At 42.0% G+C, this 27,815-nt stretch overlaps 1 protein-coding gene across 6 annotated transcripts in view; it reads left to right on the forward strand.

Moving 5' to 3' along the window:
* Positions 1-1,210: 1,210 nt before the first annotated feature.
* The window catches only part of EPHA4 (EPH receptor A4), a 61,958-nt gene continuing 35,353 nt past the window's right edge, over positions 1,211-27,815 (forward strand). For 5 of the 6 annotated variants that reach the window (XR_010175869.1, XR_010175870.1, XM_063915910.1 and 2 more), the window contains exons 1-3: positions 1,212-1,416; positions 3,643-3,710; positions 6,446-7,109. Coding sequence is in view for 4 of the 6 variants with exons in the window: in XM_063915910.1 (XP_063771980.1) it covers positions 1,326-1,416; positions 3,643-3,710; positions 6,446-7,109 (823 nt within the window). In the remaining 2 variants the exon portion in view is untranslated. Of the gene's footprint in view, positions 1,417-3,642; positions 3,711-6,445; positions 7,110-27,815 lie in introns of all 6 variants that reach the window. The other variant, XM_063915912.1, reaches the window with a different exon arrangement.

The following is a 27,815-nucleotide window of genomic DNA, read 5'->3' on the forward strand; positions in this document are numbered from 1 at the left end:
GGGGACCTAACTTTTTAAATGATTATTGAATGTAGAAATGCCTTTATACAAGGCTAGTCTTTATGTATATTGCTATGGAAGGTGGGATTAGTGATTCAGACAGATTTCTATTATTTTTTTATTATAATAATAATAATAATAATAATAAATATTATTATTAATAATAATAATAATAATAATAATAATAATAATAATAATAATAATTATTATTATTATTATTATTATTATTATTATTATGTCTAACTTGTTTCACTCTCTTAACAGGAAATTTGTTAGGCCTTTAAAACATTTTTATTCTTCCAGGTAAGTACTTGTACTGCTTCTAATAGTTGTTTATAGTAGTAGGTGTATTATACCTGCTTTCTCGTTCAGCTGTGAGCAGAATGTGTTTTATAATAAACCAACAAGAAATGCATGCGCACGTGTGCCGTCCTCGTATAGGAAATACGGGCAGATATACGTCGCCGAAATGTCAGCGATTTCTGGGATCTGCGAGAGAAATGACAGCGAACAGTTAACGTTCCCCGTGGTGCATTGCAGTTCCCCTTCCTACTGTAGCTTCAAAATTGAGTGCGATGCCGCAGATTGAGATCCGAGGGGGGATTATATTTGTATGGCAAATAATTGCTTGCAGCATTGGTGGTAGAATGCTGGCTGCAGATTGGGTGGTAAAATGCTGTATGATCAGATGAAGGTGAATTACAGGGTCACGCACTGAGGAAGACAGTATAGCACTTGTGTAATGTGCCCAGGGCAAACCATGGAGAAGTTCCTGTATATCTTCCTCCACTGGGAACTTTCTACAGTGTGATTCTAGAACATCATTGAGCTACAGTTACTCTGGCCTGATGCAAGTGTGTCACTATGTAATAAGATGCTGCATCTGATTGCACTGTAATAATAGCCTAATATGCACTGAGCCCGGCAATGGTCACACAGTAATATCCAGAGGTCTCTGGGTGAAGGAAGAGCAGATCCCTCACAGTCACACGCCTTTAGAGCAAATCTCTCTCTCTCCTCTTTCCCATGTCTTTCCCCGTCTGCCTCTCTCTCGCACCGACGGGCCAGTCCAGGTAAGTGGGGCGTGGCGTCGTCACCCCGCCCATATTTCCCGCCCTCGCCGCCCTGTGATTGGTGAATGTGAGGATGAGTGACGGGGAGCAGGAGCGCTGAGGCCCCGCCTCCCTGGCAATGTCTTGCAGCAGCACTGAAACTTCAGGCAGTGATTCCACTGGGATAGTGACTAGTGCGGGCTCCGGACCTGGCAAAGTGCGGGCAGCAGTCACATCCTCATCCTTCCACAGCTACCCCCTGCAGCGGCCGCCATGGCCGGGATTGTACATTGCATTGTGTCCTCTCTGCTCTTTGGGGTGTGTGCAGCAGTCACAGGATCCAGGATTTACCCGGCCAGCGAAGGTAAGGCTCGGACCCTGCTGCTGCTGGTGCTTGGAATCTCTTGGCTGTGGGTGACCTAGCTACTCTGGGCCGGGGGCTGGAGGGGTGACCCCGGCTTCTGACATGCACCAAAGGTGGATCTATGGATGGTTTTACAGGATCAAGCAGCGGGAGTTTCTTGCTGGACCCGGCAGAGGACGCTTATTGCCGGCAGCCTGGGGAGGATGCAAACGAAGTTGGATGTCGCTCCGGATACTTCTACCTGCAGTCACGCCGGTGCCCTGGCAGCGCTGCCCGGTGTACAGGATGATGCCCGGTGCCCTGGCAACGCTGCCTGGAGTATAGGATGGTGTACGGTGCCCTGGCAGCGCTGCCCAGTGTATATAGATGTGTCCAGTGCCCTGGCTAAGTTTCCAGGTGTATATAGGATGGTGCCCTGTGTATAGGATGGTGCTGGTTCCCTGGCAAAGCTTTCTGTTGTACATAGGATGGTGCCCTGGCAGCGCTGCCCGGTGTGTATGAGGACCATGGATAGTGGTGTGTGTGTGTGTGTGTGTGTGTGTGTGTGTGTGTGTGTGTGTGTGTGTGTGTGTGTGGAGCTGTGCAGATACCGGGGAGCAATGGTCCCTTCTGTATACGGTAGTGGTAACTTTGTCCTATCTATGGCTCATTATTTAATCTTTTCCGTCACTGTATAAGCGCAATGTGCCGCAACTGCGCTACATCCAGTCGCAGCGGTGTGAGCGACAGCGGTGTAGAGGTATACGGAATATGCGTCTGTCTCTCTGCGCCCACTGCTGCCCTGGTGTCTCTCACCAATGGCTACAGCGCTCAGTGTCATCTTCACTGGAGATACATTTCTGTATACTGGCTAGTGCCAATACACTGTGTATGAGCACAGCCTATTGTGTGCACACAGCACTCCTAATGTGCAATCCCTCTCTCTTATATATGTGTTATACTAATATAAGGATACATGTATTGTGCTTATAGTAGTTTCCTATTTTACTGCTGACTTTATGCACATACTATTCTACAGTACGTACCTCTATACTGTACCTGCAGTAGAGTATGTAATGGATACAGTGTGTGGTTGCTGCTGGGGTATTACTGCCTCTGTGCCTTCATTCAGATCTGTACATTTATGTCCCTGCCATAAAGTTCCCCTAGACGCTCAGTATTACACACACACAAGGAGTTCTGCGGCTTTGAATGCTGATCACGTCTTCCTCCCTCTCTCTCCCCTTATTCCCTGTTTTTGTATAAATTGAGCCCCATTGTTCTCTTTGTATCTCCAGTCTACCTTATAAGAACCTAGATGGATGTAGATCGTGGCGCTATAGAGTCCGGGTCCTGGGAAGGTTTTCCTTGAAATAAAGAGAAATTGGGAATTGGTACAATATTCAGTATAGTGGAATAATGTCACCCAGGAGTTACATCATCATTGTCCTCATCATCCAGAAAGCAGTGAGAAGGTCACTTATCACATATCAGTGACCCACATTCTGCAAACAGATTTGTGAAATAGTATAAAATATAAATAAAATGTGTATTATTCAAAAGTATCCAATGAAAGAGAGCATGATATTATCTACATCTATCTATCTATCTATCTATCTATCTATCTATCTATCTATCTATCTATCTATCTATCTATCTATCTATCTATCTATCTATCTCCATGATAAAAATGAAATATAAGGAATAGGCATGTTACAGTATTGGATGTAGCAGTGTATTACTGCAGCTGTATAATGACTGATGGAATGTAAATATATTCTGTGTATTCCTCCATATGGTCGATTGCAATTGCGTTTTGCTGCAATGTTTTATTACAAGCGAGCGTGTTAACCAGAGGGTTAGTTAAGCTCCCTTAACTTGATGGTTACTCATGCTGCCTGCTGCTACTGCAGGGGTGTACATACAAGTGGCATAACATGATGGCCTCAAATGTGTGCATTGTATATGGTGCAGAGATCAACCTTTCCTCAGATATTTTGAGTTGTTGGCCAGCAAATCTGCATGTATTCATATACTTAGGTCTGAACAATGCTCAGTATTCATATCAGTATGAACAATAAAGTATCTGTAATTCAGGCATGTATGTTTATGTGAACAATGCATATTACAGCATGACTGATACAGGATTTGCTATATACAGTAGAATTCCAAGATGGGTCTCGTAGACTGTGGTGTAGCATTCCCCGTACATGTCACTCACAGGTATACACGCTCTTCTCTTTTCAGTTACCCTCTTGGATTCCAGGTCTGTACAAGGAGAACTTGGCTGGATAGCCAGTCCTTTAGAAGGAGGGGTAAGTTCTTGATTTTGCACAATTAGGAGGCTGTAATGGGATGATTGGCTCTTTATGCCGATCCAGAGAGGCTCATTTTTGGTTGATTGTGCAGAGTGGCTTATTACCTCTACAGTCCACCATATCAGTTACCTTTTGTGGGGCTGAAACTCTATATTTTAGTGGGGTAACCATCACTGACTGAGTAATGACTAGAAAGGAAAAAATGTAAAGTTTTTGTCCTTTTGTAAAAGTAAGGCAGCGTTTATACGGCTACCTGAAATCCGAAACATAATGCCGTGGATAGGGGATGGTAATTTGTAAGGTATTTAGAATAGAACGGTGGGAATTAGGTGAATATTTGATGTTGCCATATTTCTAGTTGAAAGAGAGCACTAATGAGTTTTTTGGCCGAATTTATTATTTTGAAATTGTAATTGGCAATATAGCTCTCCAAATATATAAAGGATTTAATACTTTCTGCTCACACTACAAAATGAACTGGTGAAAGACATCTCTTCAAACCTAAGTCTGGTATCTAATCTGTGTATGGTTGAACAGCACATCATGTAATAATGATAAGTACATTATGTGGCCATTTGAAGAACTCCAACACTGTGTAAAAAAGACTGTATGTGAAGAAGACTGGTACGTCATATTTTCTTTCATATATATGTCCTAAGAATAGGAAAATATTTATTATTCACAGCTATCGTCATTGTTTGATGTTAGAATAATACCAAATTATGACAAAGGAGGATGAATTACTCTAAATGTAAATACCAAAATGAGGATTTAAGTGCCATAACAGGAAATATTTTGGGTAGCTCAGAATTGCATGATTGTATAGTAACAATTTGCTTATAAACAATAAGAGACACTAAAGTATCTTGTCTCACTCCGAACTTGCATTGTTCTTCCCAGTGGTGCATACATTACCTGTAGCAGGCGAGAATGGAAAATAGACTCATAAAGTACTCAGTGGTGCATATGACTGTAAGAGAATATAGGCCGATTGCATATTAGAAACATCTTTCAGAACTAAGGGACAATACAATACCAGGCCCAGTGACTAAACTGCTCTCCCATTGATTCCGAGCTCATCCCTAGCCTAGTGGATGTAATGGTTGTAGCATATATCAGCAGCATAGAATTCAGATGACTGTCAGCAGTGCGTATACGCTGTAGCTTATATCTGCACCTTGATTGCTTCTATAGACAGTGTATTTTACATTTCTGTGGATTATGGGGCTTTTATGCAGCCACAGCCTGGCCTATTCCCCATGCACAAGGGGCAACACATTTGGAGAATAAGCTAAATGTCTATTTGAGGTAGCTGAGAGTGACCTTCAGAAACATGATACATAATCTTTTCACTTATGAAGCAGTAAGAATATAATAAGGATGATTTACTGATGGGGTGCAACAAACCGTAGCACCCAATCGGTGAAAAGCTTTAAATGGCCCAGTGCATGGTGGAATGATTTTAATTTTTGCATTATATTTCTTTTTGTAAGAAAAAAAGTCACCATCAGTTTATAGGAAACAACAAACTCTAGATCTATTTTGTATTTAAATTATTGTTTAGTCTTTGGTTCTTGTACAGCTTTGTTTTATACATACTAGTAATGAAAAATCCATTTTCCATCCATTTTTTTTTTTTTTATAACTCTGTACACGACAGGTATGAATGCAATTTAAATTACATATAACATTTTTTTTTACTTCAGCATTTATATGTCAAAATTATGTAAGTGCTATTTATATATAACCAACCAAATATTTGGAGAATTTATTGTTGTAAAGCTGTTTGCAATAGACATATAAGTTTGACATTGAATTATAAGTTGACATAATATTAATGTCTTGTGTTATTGGTAATATCTAGACTGTCAGGGCTGCAGTCATACTTAAGTGATGCTGAGTTTTGTTGCCACTTTGCTGTCTCCCTGTGGACGTGACAGTTTTCTGCAAACCCTACATACGTGTGCAGGCTATTTTTATACTTCTAGTGAAAAATTGAATAGTACACGGACAGTCAGAAATCCTCAGCAGGTAGCACTTGTGTTCATAATACACACTTGGGCTCTAGTATTAGAGATTTGGGGCATGTTTTGCTGAAGTTGAACTGCTGTTAATAAAAATTTATTTTAGCTAATAGAAGGGTGGACAGCCTGCAATGACATTTAATTGATTTTGTTTCTGTAAATTTTAGGTTGCATATTTTAATTCTCCAATACTAGAGTTGCAGGTTGGGAGTTTATGTTAGGCTGTCTCTGAGTCGGTTAATATGAATTTGTGACACATACAATTTACTTTTGTTGATTGTCTATTGCATGTCTTGTCTACTATATGACCAACAGGAGGCGCTAGAAAATAAAATAATTTGGATAGATGAGCTAACATCTGTTTTTGTTGTGACTTATTATGTTTAGGGAATATAATAGAGGTACTTCATCAATGTTGCTCTGACAGTGTCTTGTTTTATGACATTTGCTATTGCAGCTCTGTAATTGAATGCTTGTCTGTATTTATTTCAGTAACACCGAATTTCCCATTTAAGCCTAACAGTGATTATTGCTGCTTAAAGGTTACAATGAGCCCATGCCTTCTTAAAAGAAAAAAACAGCACCATTCTGAAGCCTATCCCAAGTACTATAGGCATCATGTGGGTTTAATATGATTGTGTTGAGTCAAGTATGGGGTTTTAGTGATACTAATATGGCTCAAATGTTAATTGATTTATTATATTGCAGTGGGAAGAGGTGAGCATTATGGATGAGAAGAACACTCCTATCAGAACCTATCAAGTCTGCAATGTAATGGAATCAAGCCAGAACAACTGGTTGAGGACTGACTGGATCCCACGAAGTGGGGCACAAAGGGTGTATGTTGAGATTAAATTCACTCTAAGGGACTGTAACAGCTTGCCTGGAGTGATGGGCACATGCAAGGAGACATTCAATCTGTACTACTATGAATCCAACAATGACAAAGAACGTTATATCCGTGAAACCCAGTTTGTTAAAATTGACACAATAGCAGCTGATGAGAGTTTCACTCAGGTAGACATTGGAGACCGAATTATGAAGCTCAACACTGAGGTCAGAGATGTAGGGCCACTCAGCAAGAAAGGTTTCTACCTGGCTTTTCAGGATGTTGGAGCTTGTATTGCTCTTGTGTCTGTCCGGGTTTTCTATAAGAAGTGTCCATTGACTGTCCGAAACCTGGCCCAGTTTCCTGACACCATTACAGGATCTGATACCTCTTCATTGGTGGAAGTTCGGGGTTCTTGTGTTAATAACTCAGAGGAGAAAGATGTGCCTAAGATGTACTGTGGAGCTGATGGTGAATGGCTGGTTCCTATCGGGAACTGTCTGTGCAATGCTGGGTATGAAGAACGCAATGGCGGGTGTCAAGGTAAGAACACCAAGTTTCGTTTTCCATATGGTATGAAGTTTTGTAATTGAATCTGCCATAAGATGAGTAAAATAAGCCATTAATTAGCAGATCCCGAGAGGGCTGTTGACAGAAGGGTTGCACACAGAAGGCCAAGAGGTCCAGGTGGCAGGGCTGGCACAGGGGGTAACTTGAACAAATGGCGTGGCAGAAGGCAGGGAGACATATTCAAATACTGGCTTAGTACAGATGACTATGAATTAACCATTCTCATGTGCAATAAGGACTAAACAAAGCAAGTAGCTATAGATCCCATTTATCACTTTGGACACATTACTATAATGACTATAACACCCCTTCTTGAATCAGGCTCAATATTAATTTACTCTCCAATACGTTAAACAAGTCTGTTTCTCATAACCTTGTTGTCAATAATTTTACTGATTAATGACAGTTTGATTTTAAATAAGTGATCTAGAACGTTCCTTCAGTCCACAAGCTCCGCAATAATTGTAATATGTAATCAGAATTTGATTGCCTTCTATACAATTGTAGGCAACCTGAACATATGTGTAGAAAAATGACAAACGTATAAAACGAAAAAGAGTGGTACATAGTGACTGTGACTCTGGCATTAGTGTGCAAGCATTTGTAGTTTGTGTGTTGAGCACAGTGGCAGCCTGTGTGTGATACACCTGAAAGAGGCCTTGTCTTCTGTTCAATGTAATATGTATCTTGGCTCCAGGGTTACCCTAGACCAGAGTCTAGACTCTTACACAAGGGCTTGTTTTATGGCAACTAGTATTGGACCTGTGAGAGAACAATATATATTCTTCGTGTTCCCTGTAGTAAAGGAGGATGCAGTTTGTGGAACAGTATTTGGCAGATCACACTGGTACTGATGGTGCAAAGAGAAAAAAAAACTCTGACACAGAGATAAATCCTACTTTTGGCAAATATAATGTCTGGCTAATACTATGGTGCTTTCTAAGAAGCAACAGGTTGCCCGTGATCCATTTAATTGAAAGGACTGTGCAGTGCTTTTAAGTCTTGCCACCCTTTTGTGGACCAGAGCACCGTAATCCTAGGACAGGGCTTTCAGCAAATTACTTAGGGTTCAACTCCTCTGTGAAGCATTTATGGCACCATTCTCAAATTGATCCGTGCTGCAAACCCTTTGTCTGATGGTGTTCTGTGGAAACTGCTGATTAAGAAGAGCTCATTAGTAACCTTATGAATAATATAGACCAGGCACACATCTCTAGCTGGAGAGATCTTAATTTCACACTTACGCTTGGTAGCAACCAATGTAGAAAAATAAAAATGATTTGGTCAGGAGGAGCTGCTTATAAATTGTGTTAGCCAATAGTGTGGATTTTTTTTTTTTTTTTTATTAATACAGTGGCTACGTTCCTGGTGATTGGTTCACTTTTCTTTTTTTGTACTAGAGATTTGTTGGTGGAATGTTGCCTCAGTGGACCAGCATCTGGACCACCATTTGGTTGGCTGTGCATTATGTATCTTCTAACTTGTACACTCCTTCATGTCAGGGCTACTCTCCTTGAAATTAAATTATTTGCATTCATGCATTCTCTTGGGATTTCCCTCTTTAGTGTCCAGGTTTGTCTTAGATCTTAGAAAGATAAAGGCCATGGGCAAAGATTTGGTGAAAATGAATTGTCCTAGTGAGAGGATAAGAAAGACACACCAGCCTGAAGGTTGTGACCCCTGCTAGCAGGTTGTTCCATGACTGTCCACGGGAGGTTGGACCCAAGCAGACTGAACACAAGAAGGAGGTCCCGGGGGTCATTCAATCCCTCATCTATCTTCCTCCTGTCATTCCCTAGACACAGCCAAAGATTGATTAAGATCTTCAGTTTGACAAAGGCCTGCTGGGTCTCAGTGGACAAGGGTCAGAGCCAGGGAATCTCAAACCTGTAGGCCTTTGAAAGTCACTTTGTTGGTATAGGGGCTTCAGCAACACATTGATCTAAGGCCTGCAACAAGCTACCGTGGCCAGAATTATCTAATTGGAAAGCTATTCTTTTGCGTTGTGTATTATCATAAACCATACATATATACATATTAATAATTTGTACAGAATGGACATAGAATGCACAATTAATATTAATGTGTTTAAATGTATCTACATATATACTTAAATTTGGTGCTAAGTGTTGTCATTTCTTATGACTGGTGCTTAGTGTTGTCATGTCATGTATAAATGTAAAATTGTCAGTGAAGACAAAGCATGTTTTTATGTAAGGATCACCTAATAGAGGCATATTGTTTTATTCCAAACTGAAACCTAATGCTCCCCCAGTTGTAAGAGGATAGAGTTGGTTGCGTATGAAATTATTCTAATTTTGTGGTTATAGAAGTCCTTAATTCACTTCTAATATACATTAAGGAAGGGTATACACTAATTAATGTGTATACAATATTTACTGGAAAAATATATAACTGGGATCCCTGTTTATTTTGGGTGGACTTCTGCACTTGGTATTCAACATTTCAGGGTTATTTTCATATGCTAAAAAACAAAACAAAACAGCGTTTTTCCAGAGTTGATTAACTAACATAATTTTTTTTTTTTTTAAAGTCTGAATACTTTGATGGCAATCCTTTTTTTTCTTTGTACTTTCAGAAAAGACTGGAGAGGGTAACAGGGACATGATCCCAGGAGAGGGAACAGTTTGGGACAATATGTCAGGGTAAAGAGAGCAAGGAGCCAAGAGAGGATTCTTAGTGCTAGGGAAGACAGGAAGAGTCCCAGAAGAGAGGGAGCCAGATGAAAGGGCATGGTGGCAGGGTGCCAGTAGAGTGGACATAGTGCCAGGGAAGACAGGAAGCGTCCCTGGAGAGAGGCACTTAGATTATGGTTCAGTGTGTCTGAGTAAAGGGGGCAGGGAACCTAAAGAGGGGAAATATTGTCAGGGAAGACAGGGAAGGTAGTGTGGGAACCAGGAGAGAGTGTGTCAGGGGAAAGGGAACTGGGTTCCAGGAGAGGGGATATGCAGTAGTTTTAGAGGAGAGATGGAAGGGTCGCTGGAGAGGTCGAACTGGATGAAGGGAGAGTATGTCAGGAGACAGATCTTAGGAGAGGGGATATAGTGCTAGGGAAGAGAGCAAATGGTCATAGGAGAGAGGGAATTAATGTCCCAGGTGAGATGGCAAAAGTCTTTACTTTGGTTACCTTGAATAGCCAAGACACTCCGCTTTATTGGCTTACGGTCATTAGGTCGACAAGATTTAGGTCCAAACAGAAAAGAGGTAATATAGGACCCCTGGCGCACAATATTCATAGATGCTAATTAGTACTTTTTGGTACTAAATGATTGAACCAACATGTGCAAATTTCAAATACACAAAAAACTCAATATTTTATTAAAACACAATCCCAGATTGGGCATGGTACATAATATAAGATAAAAACAAAAGTGCAAGTTGGGGTGAGGTAGATGGGTACCAGGTGACTTAATTAAAGTGCTTTTAGTGCTTTGAGTCCTCCTTAAATGGAAAACAATCTCTCACCATAGTCCGTGGCTGCGGTGGGCTAGCTTAAGAAGGTAGCTGGGGTCCTAGGCTGAATGGCCCAGCACCACCGCACTGTGCATATCAGCTTAAAGTCTCCTGTCCCGAGATACACCCCTCACTGTTCCTCGTCCAAATAACGCGTTTCGGTCCTTTAATGGCCTTTCTCAAAGGACCGAAACGCGTTATTTGAACGAGGAACAGTGAGGGGTGTATCTCGGGACAGGAGACTTTAAGCTGATATGCACAGTGCGGTGGTGCTGGGCCATTCAGCCTAGGACCCCAGCTACCTTCTTAAGCTAGCCCACCGCAGCCACGGACTATGGTGAGAGATTGTTTTCCATTTAAGGAGGACTCAAAGCACTAAAAGCACTTTTACTAAGTCACCTGTTTCCCATCTACCTCACCCCAACTTGCACTTTTGTTTTTATCTTATATTATGTACCATGCCCAATCTGGGATTGTGTTTTAATAAAATATTGAGTTTTTTGTGTATTTGAAATTTGCACATGTTGGTTCAATCATTTAGTACCAAAAAGTACTAATTAGCATCTATGAATATTGTGCGCCAGGGGTCCTATATTACCTCTTTTCTGTTTGTACCTTTTGGAGATTAGTGTTTATCTCCTCTATATTGGACCCAGGCAGCACCATTTTCAGTACTGCGCTCACCTGAAAGTACTCCACTCGTTTGACAAAACTTAGGTCGACAGTCATTAGGTTGACCACTATTGGTCGACATGCATTAGGTCGACATGGTGAAAATGTCGACATGGACATTAGGGACAACATGAACAAGATTGACATGGAAAAAGGTCGACATGAGTTTAAAATTATTATTTTTTTTTCATTTTTTGAACTTTTTCATAGTTTAAGATCCACGTTGACTACGTTTGGGAATGGTAACCTGTGCCGAGCGCAAACCTGTGCCGAGCGCAGCGAGGCACCTTCGCGAGCCGTGTGAGGGGACACGGTGCACTAATTGGGGTTCCCCATCACTTTACGAAGAAAATGACACCAAAAAAAGTAAAAAAAAACTCATGCCGACATTTTCCCATGTTGACCTTGTTCATGTCGACCTATTGACCATGTCAACCTAATGTATGTCGACCAATATTGGTCGACCTAATGACTGTTGACCTAATGAGCCATACCCACTTTATTAATGTTCTGTAAACTCTTTTGCATCATAATGAAATAATTCACTATTTGATTACTAGACCCTGCTGGTTATGTTGCTCTTAGATAACAGTACCTAGTCTTCAATATATGAGTTGCCAACTGACTCCTGCCTTGTACACAATTTCAAATGAGCAGCAGGTGAATAATATTCAAATTTCCCAATACTAATTTGCATAACTTCATACATCTATCATGAATATTCCCGTATGTCATCTCCCCACGCTCAATACTGTCCGGGAAACCAGGTCTGCTCATTGCTAGGATGTATCTCCACATGCTTCCAACTCTTCCACTCTCTGCTGCCTAGTGAATAGAGATTCTCAGCTGTCTATGGAGCTTCTCCTATTCTTCCATTGCATGATATGAATTTACTATTTGCATATTATATATGATGCTTTGTGCATAATACACATTGCCCCCTCCTGTCACACCACCGCTTAACACAAACCTATCACAAAAGGGTTGCGGCCAAAACCCCTTTCTGTACTCCCTGAAGGCCTATCAGGTTGTGATCAAATGCAAATATATTCCATTCATCTATGTTTTTTTTATTGTTTTGCAAGTTCAAAATGAAGTAGAGTGAGGAAGCGAAGGTTTGTCTCTGCTCTTTATCTCCCTCTCCCACCTCCTGAGACTTTTTTTGAGAGGGGGGGTGCCTTCAATGGGGTCTCCCCAGTGGTGCCCTCTTTATATTTTGTTTTACAGATCAACTAGACATTGGTAGGGGTGAATGTCTGCTGGAAGGAGGGAGGTTTGTGGGGGGTTGCATTTATTCACTTTTTAATAAGAGGCTAACTGCAGGATAAACAGTAATTAGGACGCCAAACATACTCGCTAAGCCGATCTAAGTTTTTTATTCCTATCAGCGTGACGTCCTGGCTGTTAGTTGTGGAACAGTTCATTGGTGGAAATATGGGCAGAAAGAGGGTTAATGCAGCTGTGCCACAAGGGGACACTATGTTCTTTAACTTCAAATTGTTTGATAGTGAAGTCGTGGTCTGTACGACAGGATGATAATGAACCATCAACATCTAATTTTCTCTATTTGCCCTATTTTGCTGACATAACTTTCTCAGCTATCAGTCAGTAAAAGTATTTATTAGTTATTTCTTAACACTTATATGTATATTGTAGGGTTTATTACCACAAGGGCCGCATAATATGTCAATGTGCAATAATTGTTGGAAGGGATAGCAGATCCCCTAGAAGATACCAGAATATGTTGCCCATAGCTTCTCTTACCAACATAAGTTAATTACCATAAGCTAATGCAGCAGCAAAATGAATCCTCTTAGCTAGTTTTTGTGCAGACTAACGTTAAAATTCTGCATAGTTGTACTAATGAAAGTTAACCATATGCAAGCGTATGTGAAAGTAAGAATCATTGTATCAGCTGAGACAGTCATATTTGTGTTTGCACAGTCAGTTTGTTATCCAGATGGAAAACTGATTAATTGCAATGAGAAAACATTGTAAACTAATTGGTATGTGCATGACTTGAACCAGATAAGTTTAGTGCCTGGTGTAGAGTTATATGGAAAAGGGGCATATGTGATACCGCATTGCGAATAAAACACAGAGTTAAGCGCCTCTTTCTGTGCGCCCGCCCCTGTCTGTATACTTGGCTTGATACTAGTCGTCATCATCAGTGCACACGTGCGCCACATATGTACAGACTTTTTGGTTGCCCCTCCAGGAGTGACGGCACAATCTTGTTATTGTGGCTCTGCCCCCGGAATATAATACCATGATTACAAGCATTGTAAAATGGGGGAGGGGTTATGATACTGAGTGTTAGTGCAAGTAGCGCATTGGCAGAACCGGGAAGGAGGGAGGTGGGTCAGTGCAATCGCCCCTGTAACACACACACACACACACACACACACCCGTCCTCCTTACTCTCCTCCCCAGGACCAAGCTCTCAGAGATCACTGTCAACCCCTTACTGATGTGTCACAGGCGCGTGTTTGAAAAAATGCAGAGTGAGCACATTTGTAAACTCACATGAAAGTGTTAATAACCATTATTCTAATTGTGTTTTAATATGCAATTAAAAAAAAACATAGCAAAGATGTGTAAGCAGAATTATAGTTTTGAATTTATATATACTGCATCCTTCTCCTTGTGAATAAATTGTAAGTATCGTTAGTTTTAGAAGTACCACCATTGGCAATTTTTACTGTCATTTCCACACTGCCACTGCTAGTGTGGTGTGGGCATGATTGCTAGAAAAATATCCTGTATTATCGACTCCTTGTCATCTTTACAAATAAAATGGGCATTTTGTTTTTATCTTTTGGGTGAAGAAAAATAATCTTATTAGTGTATACAGATGAAAACAACGTGATAAAGTAATTTGTATTGTAATTAGTTAGGATGTAATACAGTAGACCCCAAACTGTGATTTTCCTGCAATCTGCTCTGCTAACATGGTGGCGACATAAGCATCGTATATTGGGGCTCATTCCGAGTTGATCGCTAGCTGCATTTGTTCACAGTGATCAGGCTAAAATACGGCAGTTCTGTGCATGCGTATGTGGCGCAATGCGCACGCGCAACGTACGGGCACAACGAACTATGTAGTTTTACAGAGGGTCTAGCGATGAATTTCAGTCGCACTGCTTGCCGCAGAGTGATTGACATGAAGTGGGCGTTTCTGGGTGGCAACTGACCGTTTTTAGGGCGTGTGTGGAAAAACGCAGGCGTGCCAGGAAAAACGCAGGCGTGGCTGGGCGAACGCTGGGCAGGTTTGTGATGTCAAATCCGGAACTGAATAGTCTGAAGTGATCGCAAGCGCTGAGCTGAGTAAGTTTTGAGCTACTCTGAAACGACACCAAAATTTTTTGTCGCCGCTCTGTGATACAACCGTTCGCACTTCTGCTAAGCTAAAATACACTCCCAGTGGGCGGCGGCATAGCGTTTGCACGACTGCTAAAAACTGCTAGCGAGCGATTAACTCGGAATGACCCCCATTGTATTATACCAAGAAGGACACTCATTATCAGAACAGTATGGCTGCGCCATAGATTGGGTGGTGCTGCTAGCCTGACTAATTTTCCAACATTTCTTCTTGTAGAAAAAAAAAATCTAGAGCAGTGTAACGTCCAGAAATCATAAGAGGAATTATGTTACCAGCTTTCAGCAGTTTTGCTTTGTGGCTGCTATAGAAGGGATTTTCCAGTGTCCCATGGGCACCCCCAGCCTAGTCTGCCCCTCCTTATACAATTTGTTTCCCGTTGAAGTTTTAGCCTGGACCCGAGCAGAGCAAGAAAAAAAATAATATAAATAAAATAACAGACTTTGTCGACTATTGAAACCCCCTCTCCTTTTCGGAGTGTGCCAGCAATGGACCAAAACAAGAGCAGGACCATTGCAAATAAATTAGCATGTCAATGCTTCCCCTGAATCAATACTCTGACTGTTTTCCTCTGCCTATTTTTTTAATCATCCCATCTGCTTTCTGTTTCTTGGCTCTCCCGTCTCTTTGCCGTGCCACCTTCACCCCTTCTGCAGATTTTTGGCATTGGATGCTGGAAGGAATGGTCCAGATGATCCATTCGCTTGGAAAAGAAGATGTGTTATTTTTTCTTCCAAGCTTCCCAAGAAGCAAAGGCCTAGTGAGTAATCAAAATAAGGGGCATTGCAGCATAAATATTGTCTGCCCTTAGAGTATACAGCTCGGAAATGTGAGAACCCATAGTATCTGGTGATGAAAGGGTTATGTTTTATCACCAGTTTGGTTTGCTGCAGTTCTATGAGTCGGTTTTAGGTACCGATAGGGTTTCAGTGGTCTATGTCTTAAACCTTGGAGAGAGATAAAGTGGACGGAGATAAAGTACCAACCAATCAGCTCCTGTCATTTTTCAAACACAGGAGTAAGGGGTCTATTTACTAAGCCCTGGATGGAGATAAAGTGGAGATAAAGTGGACGGAGATAAAGTACCAGCCAATCACCTCCTAACTACCATGTCACAAGCTGTGTTTGAAAAATAACAGGAGGTGATTGGCTGGTGCTTTATCTCTGGCCACTTTATCTCCACCCAAGTCTTAGTAAATAGACCCCTGAATGTATTATGCTCCTCTTAACGTTCCTTATGTGACTGGACACGCTTCACCTCCGGATTGAGGTGAAGTGGGTCCACATAACGATGTCATGTATTAACCTTAATATTGCCGATGTGGGAGAGCGGTAAATCATCCATCTTGTTATGTGTGCTCTCCCACTATCGGCAGCTCTTACCGGTACTCCTGTCTCTTAAGCGCATGCCTCTGTTTCCATGTCCCAGCAGCCCCTGTGTCACAACCCTCACCCCCCTCCCCGGGCAGCTACTCTGGGTATGCGCGAGATCTCGCCTGCAGCCCGCAGCCAGTAACCGCAATGTCCCTGGCTGTTGTGTATGGGCATCGACACCTGCAGTTGTCGATATTGATAGCTGTATATGTCGAAACAGTTAGCGCTGCTGACCATTCATACATTACCCTGCATATCAGCATGATGTCTTCTAGATACACAGAGCTAGCACCGCTCCTGTAATACATCTCCCATGTATTACAGGAGCGGTGCTAGCTCTGTGTATCTAGAAGACATCATGCTGATATGCATATAGCGTGCACTGATACCACTTCTTCCCCACATCGACTTGTAATACATTAACCCCACAGTCTGTAACATAGCAGTTAGGAGCTGATTGGCTGGTACTTTATCTCTCTCCAGCTCTTAGTACATAGAACCCTTAATTTCTATCTTACTAGACACAAAGGGGCTGATACGGAGTTGGACGGATCTCTGTTATCGGCCACAAATGGCGAATACAAATTTCCGCATATTTGCATGTCTGTCCAAGCTGGATCTATGTTTTATTGGCCATTATAGGGCCACAACAATGCAAGCACACAGAGCCGCCATGACATGTGGGAGTGTGACTTATGGGCAAGATCTCATGCACATAGCATGTGGCTGGTTCAAGAGCCAATACTAATGATTACTGTAGCGGTAGACAGAGAGGGGAGGTGCCTTTTCCCCCCTGGTATCCCCCCAGCACACTAAAAAAAATGACCTGTAACCATTTCTGAACCTATCTGGTAATAGAATTTCAGAGAATTGGTCACATGCGTTTGCAAAGACATGTTTAGCTGCTGAGCTGCGCCAAGGCTTCTCCGATATCAGCAATCCTAACACTACATAATAGCAGTGCCCACATAGGGCCATGTGATTTGTCTACAGTAAGGCCTCATTATAAAGGTCTGTAGCGGTAGCGGTGCCTGGCATAAAATCAATGAGCGGCCCATGTTTCTGCTTGCAGCTGCACCATACCCTTAATTTGTCCCACAGATTGTCGCATTAGCGTAGGGTAGTAAATCAAGTTTCCGTGGCTGCCTGCAACTACAGAAACAGCCACCACATCCTATTTTTAAGAGTGACTTTTTTGCTGCCAGCAAAGCTTATGGTTTGTAGCCTTCATTTTCTCCATGCTTAGGGCAGAAACACTTACACGGTTGTGGTCCCCCCAGTTTCATTCTGAGGAATGTTCTGTATACTCAGGAGCCACAGCCATTCTGTCTGTCCAGTATTATGTAAGGTGTCCGGTGATTCACAGCCCTGATTCCTGGGTGGAGGCATAAAAAAAGGGTGGACCTGTGTTTCGCCACCTTTGACGCTAGTCTAAGCTCATTATGTTTTGTGGAACCTTTCCGTGCTCTCATTCTGTAAGCTAAGTACGTGGTTTGTGTTGTAGAAAAACAAAAGCTACTCCCTTCCTCTGTGTTTGTGTTGCTCTTCCTATTACTGCTACTTGCTGATAAGAGTTCCTTGCTGTTTTCCACCTTTCAGCTCCCCAAGGTAGAGCTAGACATTTCTTGCATATCTGCCTGCATGTTAAAGATGATCATGGGAACAAAATGCTTTGTTAGAGAGAACGCAGCGCTTGTTTTGTATTGATTCGTAACAGCATCAGCCAATGCCACGTACGGCCAGGCTCCTGTGAATTTGCACATGGTACATACTGATGACCGCACACATAAAGCATGTATGCGGTACTGCTGTGCACTGGCAAACAGACTGTCCAGGGATTTTGGAATCAAATACACTTATTTTGTAACTGTTCTTCTACCAATGCATACTTGCCTTTGTGAGGTTTTTTCTTTTCTTTTCATGTTTAGAATTTCTTAGGTGTCTGGTTGTAGTAAATAACATCGCCCAAGTGAAAAGTGTTTCATTCTCGGCTGTTAATGTGTTTTTATAAATGGAACACTGCAACATTTTAACGCCTCCCACTTCCCCACTCTGTCTGCCACTGCACAGGTGGGGGCAATTACAGCGTAGAAAGGGCAATTTCCTATTCATTTCTGTCTGATTCTTTTGTTACTGCTGAATCTAAATAAAATACATTTTGCATCACAGGTAACATTAATTTGCATACATGAAATACTATGTTATTTCTGAGGTGTGGGCGATATTCTTTTAGGATACACAGAAGTAAAATTGTTTCATTGTGGTTGAAGTCGATGAGAAGCATTCCGCTGTCACGAAGCAGGAAAGCCACAGCTCTCGGGAAGGAAGTTGGATGAGGTTCAGTAATACAGACCAGCGTGATGTCCAGTTTGCACTGGAATATCGGGATATGTGAGCTCTGACACACAGAGCTGATCTCTGGGAGGGTTAGTGACAAATATACGAGCCAGGGCAGTGAAACAGTTGCTAGGTTAAAACAATTAATCAAAAGGAAAAGACAAATTGCTATAAAGAAATAGATTATCGAGCCCATGGGAATGCCGGGCAACCATAACACTGTGCACAAACCTGTTTTCCAATTTCAGTCTTCCATCTTTGTCTCTTTCTCGTTTGTGATTAAGGGGTCTATTCATGAAGCAGTGAAAAGTGTGGAGAAGTGAGCCAGGGGAGAAGTTGCCCATGTCAACGAATCAGCTGCTACGTATAATTTTATAGAATGCACTTTATAAATGTTACCTCAACACTGATTGGTTTCCATGGGCAACTTCTCCACTGGCTCACTTCTCCACACTTTTCACTGCTTCATGAATAGACCCTAAATTTCAGATGCCCATTGTTCATATTACATTTACATATAGGTAGAGAATCTTTTCCTGTTGGATAGAGGACGTCACCAGGCCTAATAAGTGATATTTATTCATTTAATAGGTAGTGTTCTGTGCTGCTGTTGGATGCACATTTTCAATGAACTATCGGCCTACTTCATGTTTGTAGGCAATGTCGATGTTCACACAACTTAGCGATTATCGGCAGACGACGCATGCGCCAAGTTTGCAGTACGTACTCGCCAAGGTACCTTTGCAATGCCGCTCGCAATGAGATTTTTAATGCAGTGTGATTACAGGAAGAAACCATTTGACGGCGGTAACGGGGAGGGGCGGCAAAAATGCAGGTGTGTCATGGCCGTTTTCGGGGTGTGTATCTGCCTTCAGCTGCAATAATGTACGCAGAGAAACATGGCAGCAGCGTCGCTACTGTGGCATCCAGTGTGCGTGACCATAGACTTACTTGAGGAGTCACTGTTCCTCGGCATTGCATCAGTGTTGCGCAGTTGCTGGGGACTTTGCGCTGCTTCATTTGCGATGATTAGCAAGTCTGTAGCATAAAATTTCGCCGCAGCTTAGGCATGTGTGTATAAATATGAATTAGACCCCATGTGATGTGTAATTTACTACCACAGTCATTGCACATCGTACTTGCCTACATCTTAGGACCCCAGTGGGAGATCCTGGAGGGGCGGTCTAAGGGGCAACTGCCATGATTCCCAGCATCACAGATTGGGGGAGCAGGGCCATGATGACACGATTTGCAGCAAATTGCATCATCATTGGGAAGAGGATGAGATTCAAGAAGCTGATCTGCTCTACCAGGAGTCTGGGAGAACTTCCCAAAATTCAGGAGTCTGCCTGACATTCCAGGACAGTAGGCAAGTACGTAGCACATAGTGCTATGATATCACTGTAAAGCTAGGTACACACTATAAGATATATTGTACATTATATTGTTCCAACAGCAGATCGCTCAGTGTGTACTGCGCATGCGATGCATCGTTACATGACGTTGTCACGTCTCTGGGTCGCACCATGACATGGTACTGTATCCAGTTCTAGATATCTTTTCTTTACATTTAGTAGCTACTGCTGTTGGGATTCACAGAAATGCTACAAAATGAACTTCTGCAGTCTCAAAACTAACATGTAAAACATTTTTGTGGGGCAAATAGTCGCTTTATTACAGATATTATTTCTAGAGGGAGCCTGAAGACATGAGTTGCATATAGCGATCCACTGTATGCTCATTGTGTACTGTGGCATCTGTTGCTGGGGATTGGTGCTGGCTCGCTGATGTCCTTGGAGAGACTGTAACATGAAATCCTCCCAGGGTTCCCTGCCCCCTTGTAACACGCCTGAGAAACTGCTGCCTCATTTTCTGCCTGGCTGTGCAAAGGTTGATTTATAAATGCACCCAACACTGAGGGGGACACAGAGCTCGTTAATAACACAGTGAATGGAGCGATAACATCTCCTACCAGCCCTCTCTTCACATAAGAGATGAGCTTGCAAGGATTCAGCCATTCACCTATGTGCTGTCCTGGCAGGCTGCCCCAGCCCGGGGAAAGGAAATCCCTTTCCAAGCACCACTATATCCAAAGTAGAAGCATTACTGCACTGACAGGAAAGCAATGCACGCCGATTCTGGAGTCCCTCATATCTTAATGTACTATGAGATGTATAATCAATACTAAGCAGTGTTAGCTAAAATTACAGCTTGTTCAGATGTACAGTGCCGTACCAGATGAGTTTTCGCGGAGTTTCATCATTTCATTTCTCTGCTGAATATGATCGATATTCATTTAGTCACATTAAACATAAGGGCAGGCCTCTTATGTTTAATGAAACTAAATTCAGAGTTGCCCACAAGTTGGCCGCAGTTGCTGCTGCAGTGCGTGCTCATAAATGTTTGAGGATCTCTGCTTGTATTCAGGGTTGGTCACATGATCTATCCATCATCTTGTGAAAGTAGCCGTTATTATTTGCACCAGCCCTACTACACTTGGCGCAAGAGATGCGACTGAAATCAGACAAACTTCTCTGCATAGCCCACAGGTCCGCCCACTAGAACACTTATCCTACCTGCGAGTTCATAGTTGCCCCCCGGTTACACCAACTCAGCCGCGACTGAGGTACGTACAACTCTGTATCGCCCGTAGTTGCTCAAAGTTGTGAATGCTTGTCAACGAAGCATACACAGTGCAAATAATAGCAAGATCATCCACCTAATGGATTTGTGTGCTGCACCAAGATCATTCCAGATTCACTGAATCCTTTTGCCATGAAATATCTGGATCAAGTGAATGTATGAAAGTAGAACATCCAGGGATACAGCATCATGCTGGGTGGGCGGGATGGGCGGGATGCATCAGGATGGGCGAGATGCATCAAAGGTAAAAATCTGTCAAACCTCCAAAATTGGCATTTTCTGAGTATTTCCTGCATTTCTCATGTGCACCAAGCTTCGGAATGTGATACATTCCATAGTTTGGACTCGGTTGGCAGCGCCATCTGTAGATGACATTGCCAAATAGACGCCTATGTTTGTCTTCTCGTAATGTGCACTGAGGGGAATCCAGTCAGATCCCTCCCAGTGTTTGCTGCGGCATGCACATCATCCGACACAAGCGCAGAATGACTCCCGGGTCATAATCTGTGTGCTAGGACTTTTGCTGTCCACTATTATCTAGGTAATATTGAACCAGTCATATGTCTCCTGGATGACATTGCCACATTGGTCATGTTGCCATGTAATAATGATCCTCCTATGGGCAAACTCATACTTTTATATGTGATTGTGAAAATAACTATCTGCACTGAAAACCCTGCGTTAAACTCCATCTCATACTGTACGTCATTGCAGGCAGCATTCCCATTAGAATGCTGCCGCACCACTGAATGATATTAGGGTTACTAAGGGTAGATTTCTTTAAATGGACTTTGGTTTGTGGCCACCATTTTGATTGGAAAAAAAAAGTAATTACATAGTGAGGAGTCAAACATTATTTATTGCATTTATAAGAGTTTCCAAAGCATAAGACATATAGAGGTAGATTTACTAAAGCTTCTAAAACAGACAAGTGGAGGTGTTGCCCATAGCAATGGACTCGGTATGAGATCCCCGTCTCTACCCCCAGCCTAACCCTAACCATCCCCCCGGAGGTGCCTAAACCTAACCCCCCATCTCCACTGCCTAAACCTAACTCTCCCACCCCATAGCCTAACCCTAACCCTCCGAGGAGGGGGGCTAACCCTAACACCCCCTCCACAAAGCCTAACCCTAACCCCTTGGGATGTAGCCTAAACAAAACCCTCCCCCCACCACCACCACCGCGGCTTACCTCTGCAGCGCCGCGGTGTGTCCTCATTCTGGATCCCCGTTGTCTAGATTCCGGCGCTGGGATGTAGCTCCCTCCCTGAATGCTGGTGTCGGCATTCAGACTAGTGTCAGGATCCTAACATCAGTATTCTGACTGGCGGGTTCCCGACTGCCGGGATCCTGAGTGCTTTCCATAGCATCCAATTAGATTCTCCCATGTTCTAGATTGCAATAGAGAAAGAATAGCTAGAATATGATTGATCATTTTTAGAAACTTTAGTAAATCTACCTCATAATCTGAACAGGGCTTTACGATGTATGTTTTAGATTCACTCCACAAAAATAGGCGCTAGTAGCATAACCAAGGCACATAACAGCGGCTTCTAGTCATTTGGTAGGCCTAATTCTCTTTTATCCACAAAGTGTCTGCCTACAATGAAGTAAAGCACCAGATGCTCTTTAACGATGCGTATTCTGTATGATTTAGCAACATTTTTAGAATTATATATATTTTTGATGGTTGCTAAGGTAGCTGGTATTTTATTGGCAGATCCTTGCTGACAACATGTGAGTAACTGTGGAATTGCAGCAGCCTGGATTTTTTTTCTTCTTCTTTTTCTAGAAAAGTTTTATATTTTAGTTGTCTATGTTATGTCTTAATTTGTGTTATTGATTTGTATGCCAGTCTTTGGGGGTCATTCCGAGTTGATAGCTAGCTGCCGATTTTCGCAGCGCAGCAATCAGGTGAAAAACGGCATTTATGCGCATGTGTATGCCTCGCAATGCGCATACCGACGTACAGGTACAAAGCTCTTTGTGGTTGTGCACAGGTTCTAGCGAAGTTTTCCTTCGCACTGACGTCCGCAAGAAGATTGACAGGAAGGGGGCGTTTCTGGGTGTCAACTGACAGTTTTCAGGGAGTGTTTTCAAAAACACAGGCGTGTCTGAAAAAATGCAGGCGTGGCTGGGCGTTTGCTGGGCGGGTGTATGACATCAAATCCGGACACGAATAGGCTGAAGTGATCGCAAGCGCTGAGTAGGTTTAGAGCTATTCTGAAACTGCACAAACTGGTTTTGCAGAGCTCGGCTGCACAGCGTTCGCACTTCTGCTAAGCTAAAATACACTCCCCAGTGGGCGGCGGCATAGCGTTTCCACGGCTGCTAAAAACTGCTAGCGAGCGATCAACTCGGAATGACCCCCTTTAGCTTTCATTTTTTACATTATGGCTGGCGATTTGGGCAGATGACATGTAGGGACTTGCAGTTCAACACCAGTTAAAGAGCCACAGGTTCCAACCATGCTCTAAGGCATTAGACTGTGTCCCTTACATACAGAAGAGGACAGAAGGAGGTTATATAGAGGCTGCAGTTCCAAGAGTAAAGGTCCGCTAGAACAAATGGTTGAGGTATTTCACAATCTCCATAAAAATGTCAGCAGGAGTCACAACCCCTTGAAAATGTCTTCTTTTCTTCTTGTGGGAGACCACCCATTTGGGCCAGTCCAAACATTGGGTGGGCAGGATATGTTCTAATCCATCATGGCTACCATGTCCCCCTATGTAGAGCATAATGCATAGAGAAAAATAATGAGAGAAGTATGCCTAGTAAAGGATAAAGAGGTCAGTGCTACTAATATGGACACAAAACATAATGATGGACCACAGGGAACGTTAACTACCTCTCCTAAATAAAATCCGGAATGCTCGTAACAAAAGTGTCACAGCTTCCCATTTATTTATATAGTTATTTATTTATTTATTTATTTATTTATTTATTTATTACCATAGAGGTCTAGGGATGGTTAGAAGGAACATGTAACTTTTTAGTTTTTAGAAAGTTTATCAAGGAGTCTTACAATGGAGTTAGTACAAGTCTTATTTGTATGATCAAGTGAATCAAATTGATTTAAAAATGTAAAACAAATTGACAGGATTTCTCAGATTTTTATTTGCTGAAAATATGCGAACACATTTAAATCTTAAATTGATACTCGTTGATGGTTTTTAAATGTGAACTTCAAATACTGTAGTGCACTGTTTGCTGTTCCAATTTATAAAAAAAACTTTTTTTTTTATATACAGGTTGAGTCTCCCATATTCAGAATGCTTGGGACCAAAATTATTATTTTGAATGTTGCCGTATTTTGGAATATTTGCATACCATAATGAGTCTAAACACAAAATGCATTTATGTTTCATATACACCTTATACACATATCCTGAAGGGAATTTTGTACAATATTTGTAATAATTTTGTGCATTATCAAAGTCTGTCTACATTGACCAATCAGAAAAAATAAGTGTCACTATCTCAGTCACGCTCACAAAATGCCAATATGTAATATTTTGGAATTTCAGACAAGTGAGACTCAACCTGTGTTATTTAAAAATATTATTTAAATGGTTTTGAAAAATAAATATATTTAGTAACACAAAGTTTAGTATAGCGAAAATGGAATTGAAAGTAAACCTCATCTGTTATGTATAAATGATTAGCACAGGCCACAATAGCATACAACTCACAGTGGGGTCGATTCAATTCTCTGACAGTTGAATAGCTTCAGGAATTAGCTCCTGGTGCTATTCAATACAGCGCCAAGTGACACTCAATTGTCGGGAATTCTTCTCTCACCCCCGGGGGATGCGAGAGGAAATCCTAGAAAAGTGCTGCTGCGCGGCCGGCGCAAGGCTGATTCTGTCGGGAATCAGCATCGTGGCGGGGAGTTAAGTCGGAGAGTGCCCGTTCTCCCGACAAATCAACCAGTTAAGTCCGTGAGAACGGGCATTCGCCGACTAAACTTGAGCTGAATTGAATAGCGACGGGAGCGAATTCCCGGCGCTATTCAACTGTTGGAGAATTGAATCGACCCAAGTGTGTTCTATTGGCTTCAGCACCTGCGTAAGCTTTAGCTGTTTTCGTCAGTAAATGAATCAGTAGAAAACAAATGTAGGAACACGAGAGACCTGAAAGTTCGTGAAACTGATTCTCAGATGGAAAATTCAGTGGTGCTGAACCTGGAGAGATTTTCTAGTTGAAAAAAAAATATTTTTTTTTTAAATTAAAAATCTTGAGATATTTGTTCTGACAATGCTTTGCTAGCAATAGGTCATATGCACAGCACTGATGATTGCATTACTGCAACAGATAGCTAAATTATGGCTATTCAGTTTGTTAGTTCTGAGCTGTGCGGATCTGAAGTAACCTCTTTGCTAAAGGAGCACATTGTACACAGGATTGAACGACTTATTAAATCACTATACAGAATGAATGTTGATAACTAACTAGTAGACTGCAGGGCAGGTTTTCAGGTACATGCTTTAATGCTAAAATGATGCACCAAGTTTGTATACTGCATTTCCATCCAAGGCATAGGGATACTTCTTTTTCAGAAAGTCATTTGACCTTTTGTAATACAGCCGGCATTCGTCAAGTCTGAGGTATATCCGGTTATAGGAAAATGAAGGGATATATAATATATCTTATTATGTACCGATCAGACAAGACAGAAATCTTGTTCCTCTCCACAGGGGTGAAAATATAAGGGAAGGGCTTTAGATAACAGGATTAGCACTTGTCACTCAGCAGTTAACCAATTAATTAGCTTGAAGCACGGGCAGCCAGGCAACCGGCACTGTGGGGTTTTTTTTGCAAAAGCACGACCTTAAGCATTATGTCTCATACTGAGCTCTTCTACCCTCTTACGAAAGAAATAAGATTCTAGGAGTAACTGGTTTTGTCATTTCAGAATTGTCTCTCTTGGTATCAGCCTTTTTATTTTCTTGGTTTGGTAAAATATGGTCACAAACCAGTGGCGTGACTTTCCATGTCTGTAGCTTAGTAAAAATATGTATGTTAAAATAAATGCGTCTAATTTCTAGAAATCAAAGTGTGGATAAAACCTAGGTTCCATATTGCAGTGATATAAGTGTTCATGTTTCTGGGGTCATGGATATATATGTTGCATCATTTGGTGTAATAGTGGGAAATACTAAGACACCCGATTTAGAATAAAAGCAAAAGGTGGGAGGCTGTGTTTCTGTGAATGCATCATATTCACACTTCTTATTACTGCTGGCCATATATTATGCAATTATGTGTGGCCGCGACTGATCCACAGTGATTGGACGGGATACGGTCTTTAGGTCGACACAGATTAGGTCGACCACTGAAGGTCGAGATGCTTTAGGTCGACATGGTCAGTAGGTCAACATGGTCAATAGGTTGACACATACTAGGTCGACAGGTCAAATAAGTTTTTCACAATTTTTTTTACATTTTTGGTATTTTTTCATACTTAACGATCCACGTGGATTACGATTGGGAATGGTAACCTGTGCCAAGTTTTTGACCTGTTGACCTAGTACATGTCGACCTAATAACCATGTTGACCTATTGTCCCTATCGACCTAATGCATGTCGACCTTCTATGGTCTACCTAATGACTGTCGACCTAAGTTGTGTCTACCCAACGACCCATACTCTATTGGACGCCATGAGAAATATTCCAACATGCCCGACTGATCTGATCATCGGACGGCTGCAGCTGGAAGTGTATGCCCTGCCATGGCCAACCAACGGGCATATACCCTGTTCCCTCACAGTGAAGGAAAGGGGACATGTCTCTTTCCCAGTGGAATAACACATATACCATGGCCATACAGTGAATTATCTCAGTGTACAGCCACTCATGTCTGACCATTATTTTATCTGACAGTTTATGCCCAGCATTAGACTTTCAAAGCATGCTGGGACTTGTAGTTTCTGTGTCGATTCTTAGTTCTCCATAATTGTGTATTATCATAAAAGACATTACTAGTATATTATTTTGAAGGATCTGGTAAAAGTGACTTTTTAAAACCTGAGTCTGTCTTTTGGCAGTTGTTAGCTATACATTATTCAATTACAGGACAATTATACACATATATAATGCAGGGACTTGGTATGTTTCCTATGGGGATTGAAAGGTCATTTTGTGTGGGAGGAAGTGTGCGTGTGCATTTCGATGAGGCTGATCTATAGGGACAGGACTGTGTGTTCTAGAATCCTTCTGTTGTGCTTAAAATTCTTTTTCTCACCAGTCTTGATCCTAGACTTTAACCCAGTGGTGTTGCTGTGTCATCTCGGCTGTGGATCTGCTTTTGTTAGGTGATGAAAAAGAGGGGATGAAAACTCATCAAAGCCATGCCACAGATATTGAATTTGGGGCTTGTATTGAACATGTGAACTAAGCTGGGGACAAAGAGGATGGACCTAAAGCTCTGCAATAACCCTTTTCCTCCTCCTCATTCCCCCACAATCTTACCCAGCAAATCCTCAGCAGAAAAGCCAAGGGACAAAACAGAGGACAGCATTAAGCACGCACCAAAGACTTTAATTTGGGGCACAGAGAATAGGGATTTTGTGTGAGAATGTATTAACAGGACACAATGAAGCAGACAATAGCATGGCACACATAGTTAATGAGTGTCCCTGTCACACAGGCCATAGCAAGCAAGTTCCGTAAGGATAGGTCCTTTATTGGTTATAATAAATGTGCATAGATTGGGAATAACCTTCACCTCTTGCAGAAACTCATGCAGAAAAGTCTGTCCGGGTTTCCATAGATAACGTAAAATGAAGCACAGAAAGCC

Source organism: Pseudophryne corroboree, chromosome 4 (genome assembly GCF_028390025.1).
Source record: "Pseudophryne corroboree isolate aPseCor3 chromosome 4, aPseCor3.hap2, whole genome shotgun sequence".
NCBI lineage: Eukaryota > Metazoa > Chordata > Amphibia > Anura > Myobatrachidae > Pseudophryne > Pseudophryne corroboree.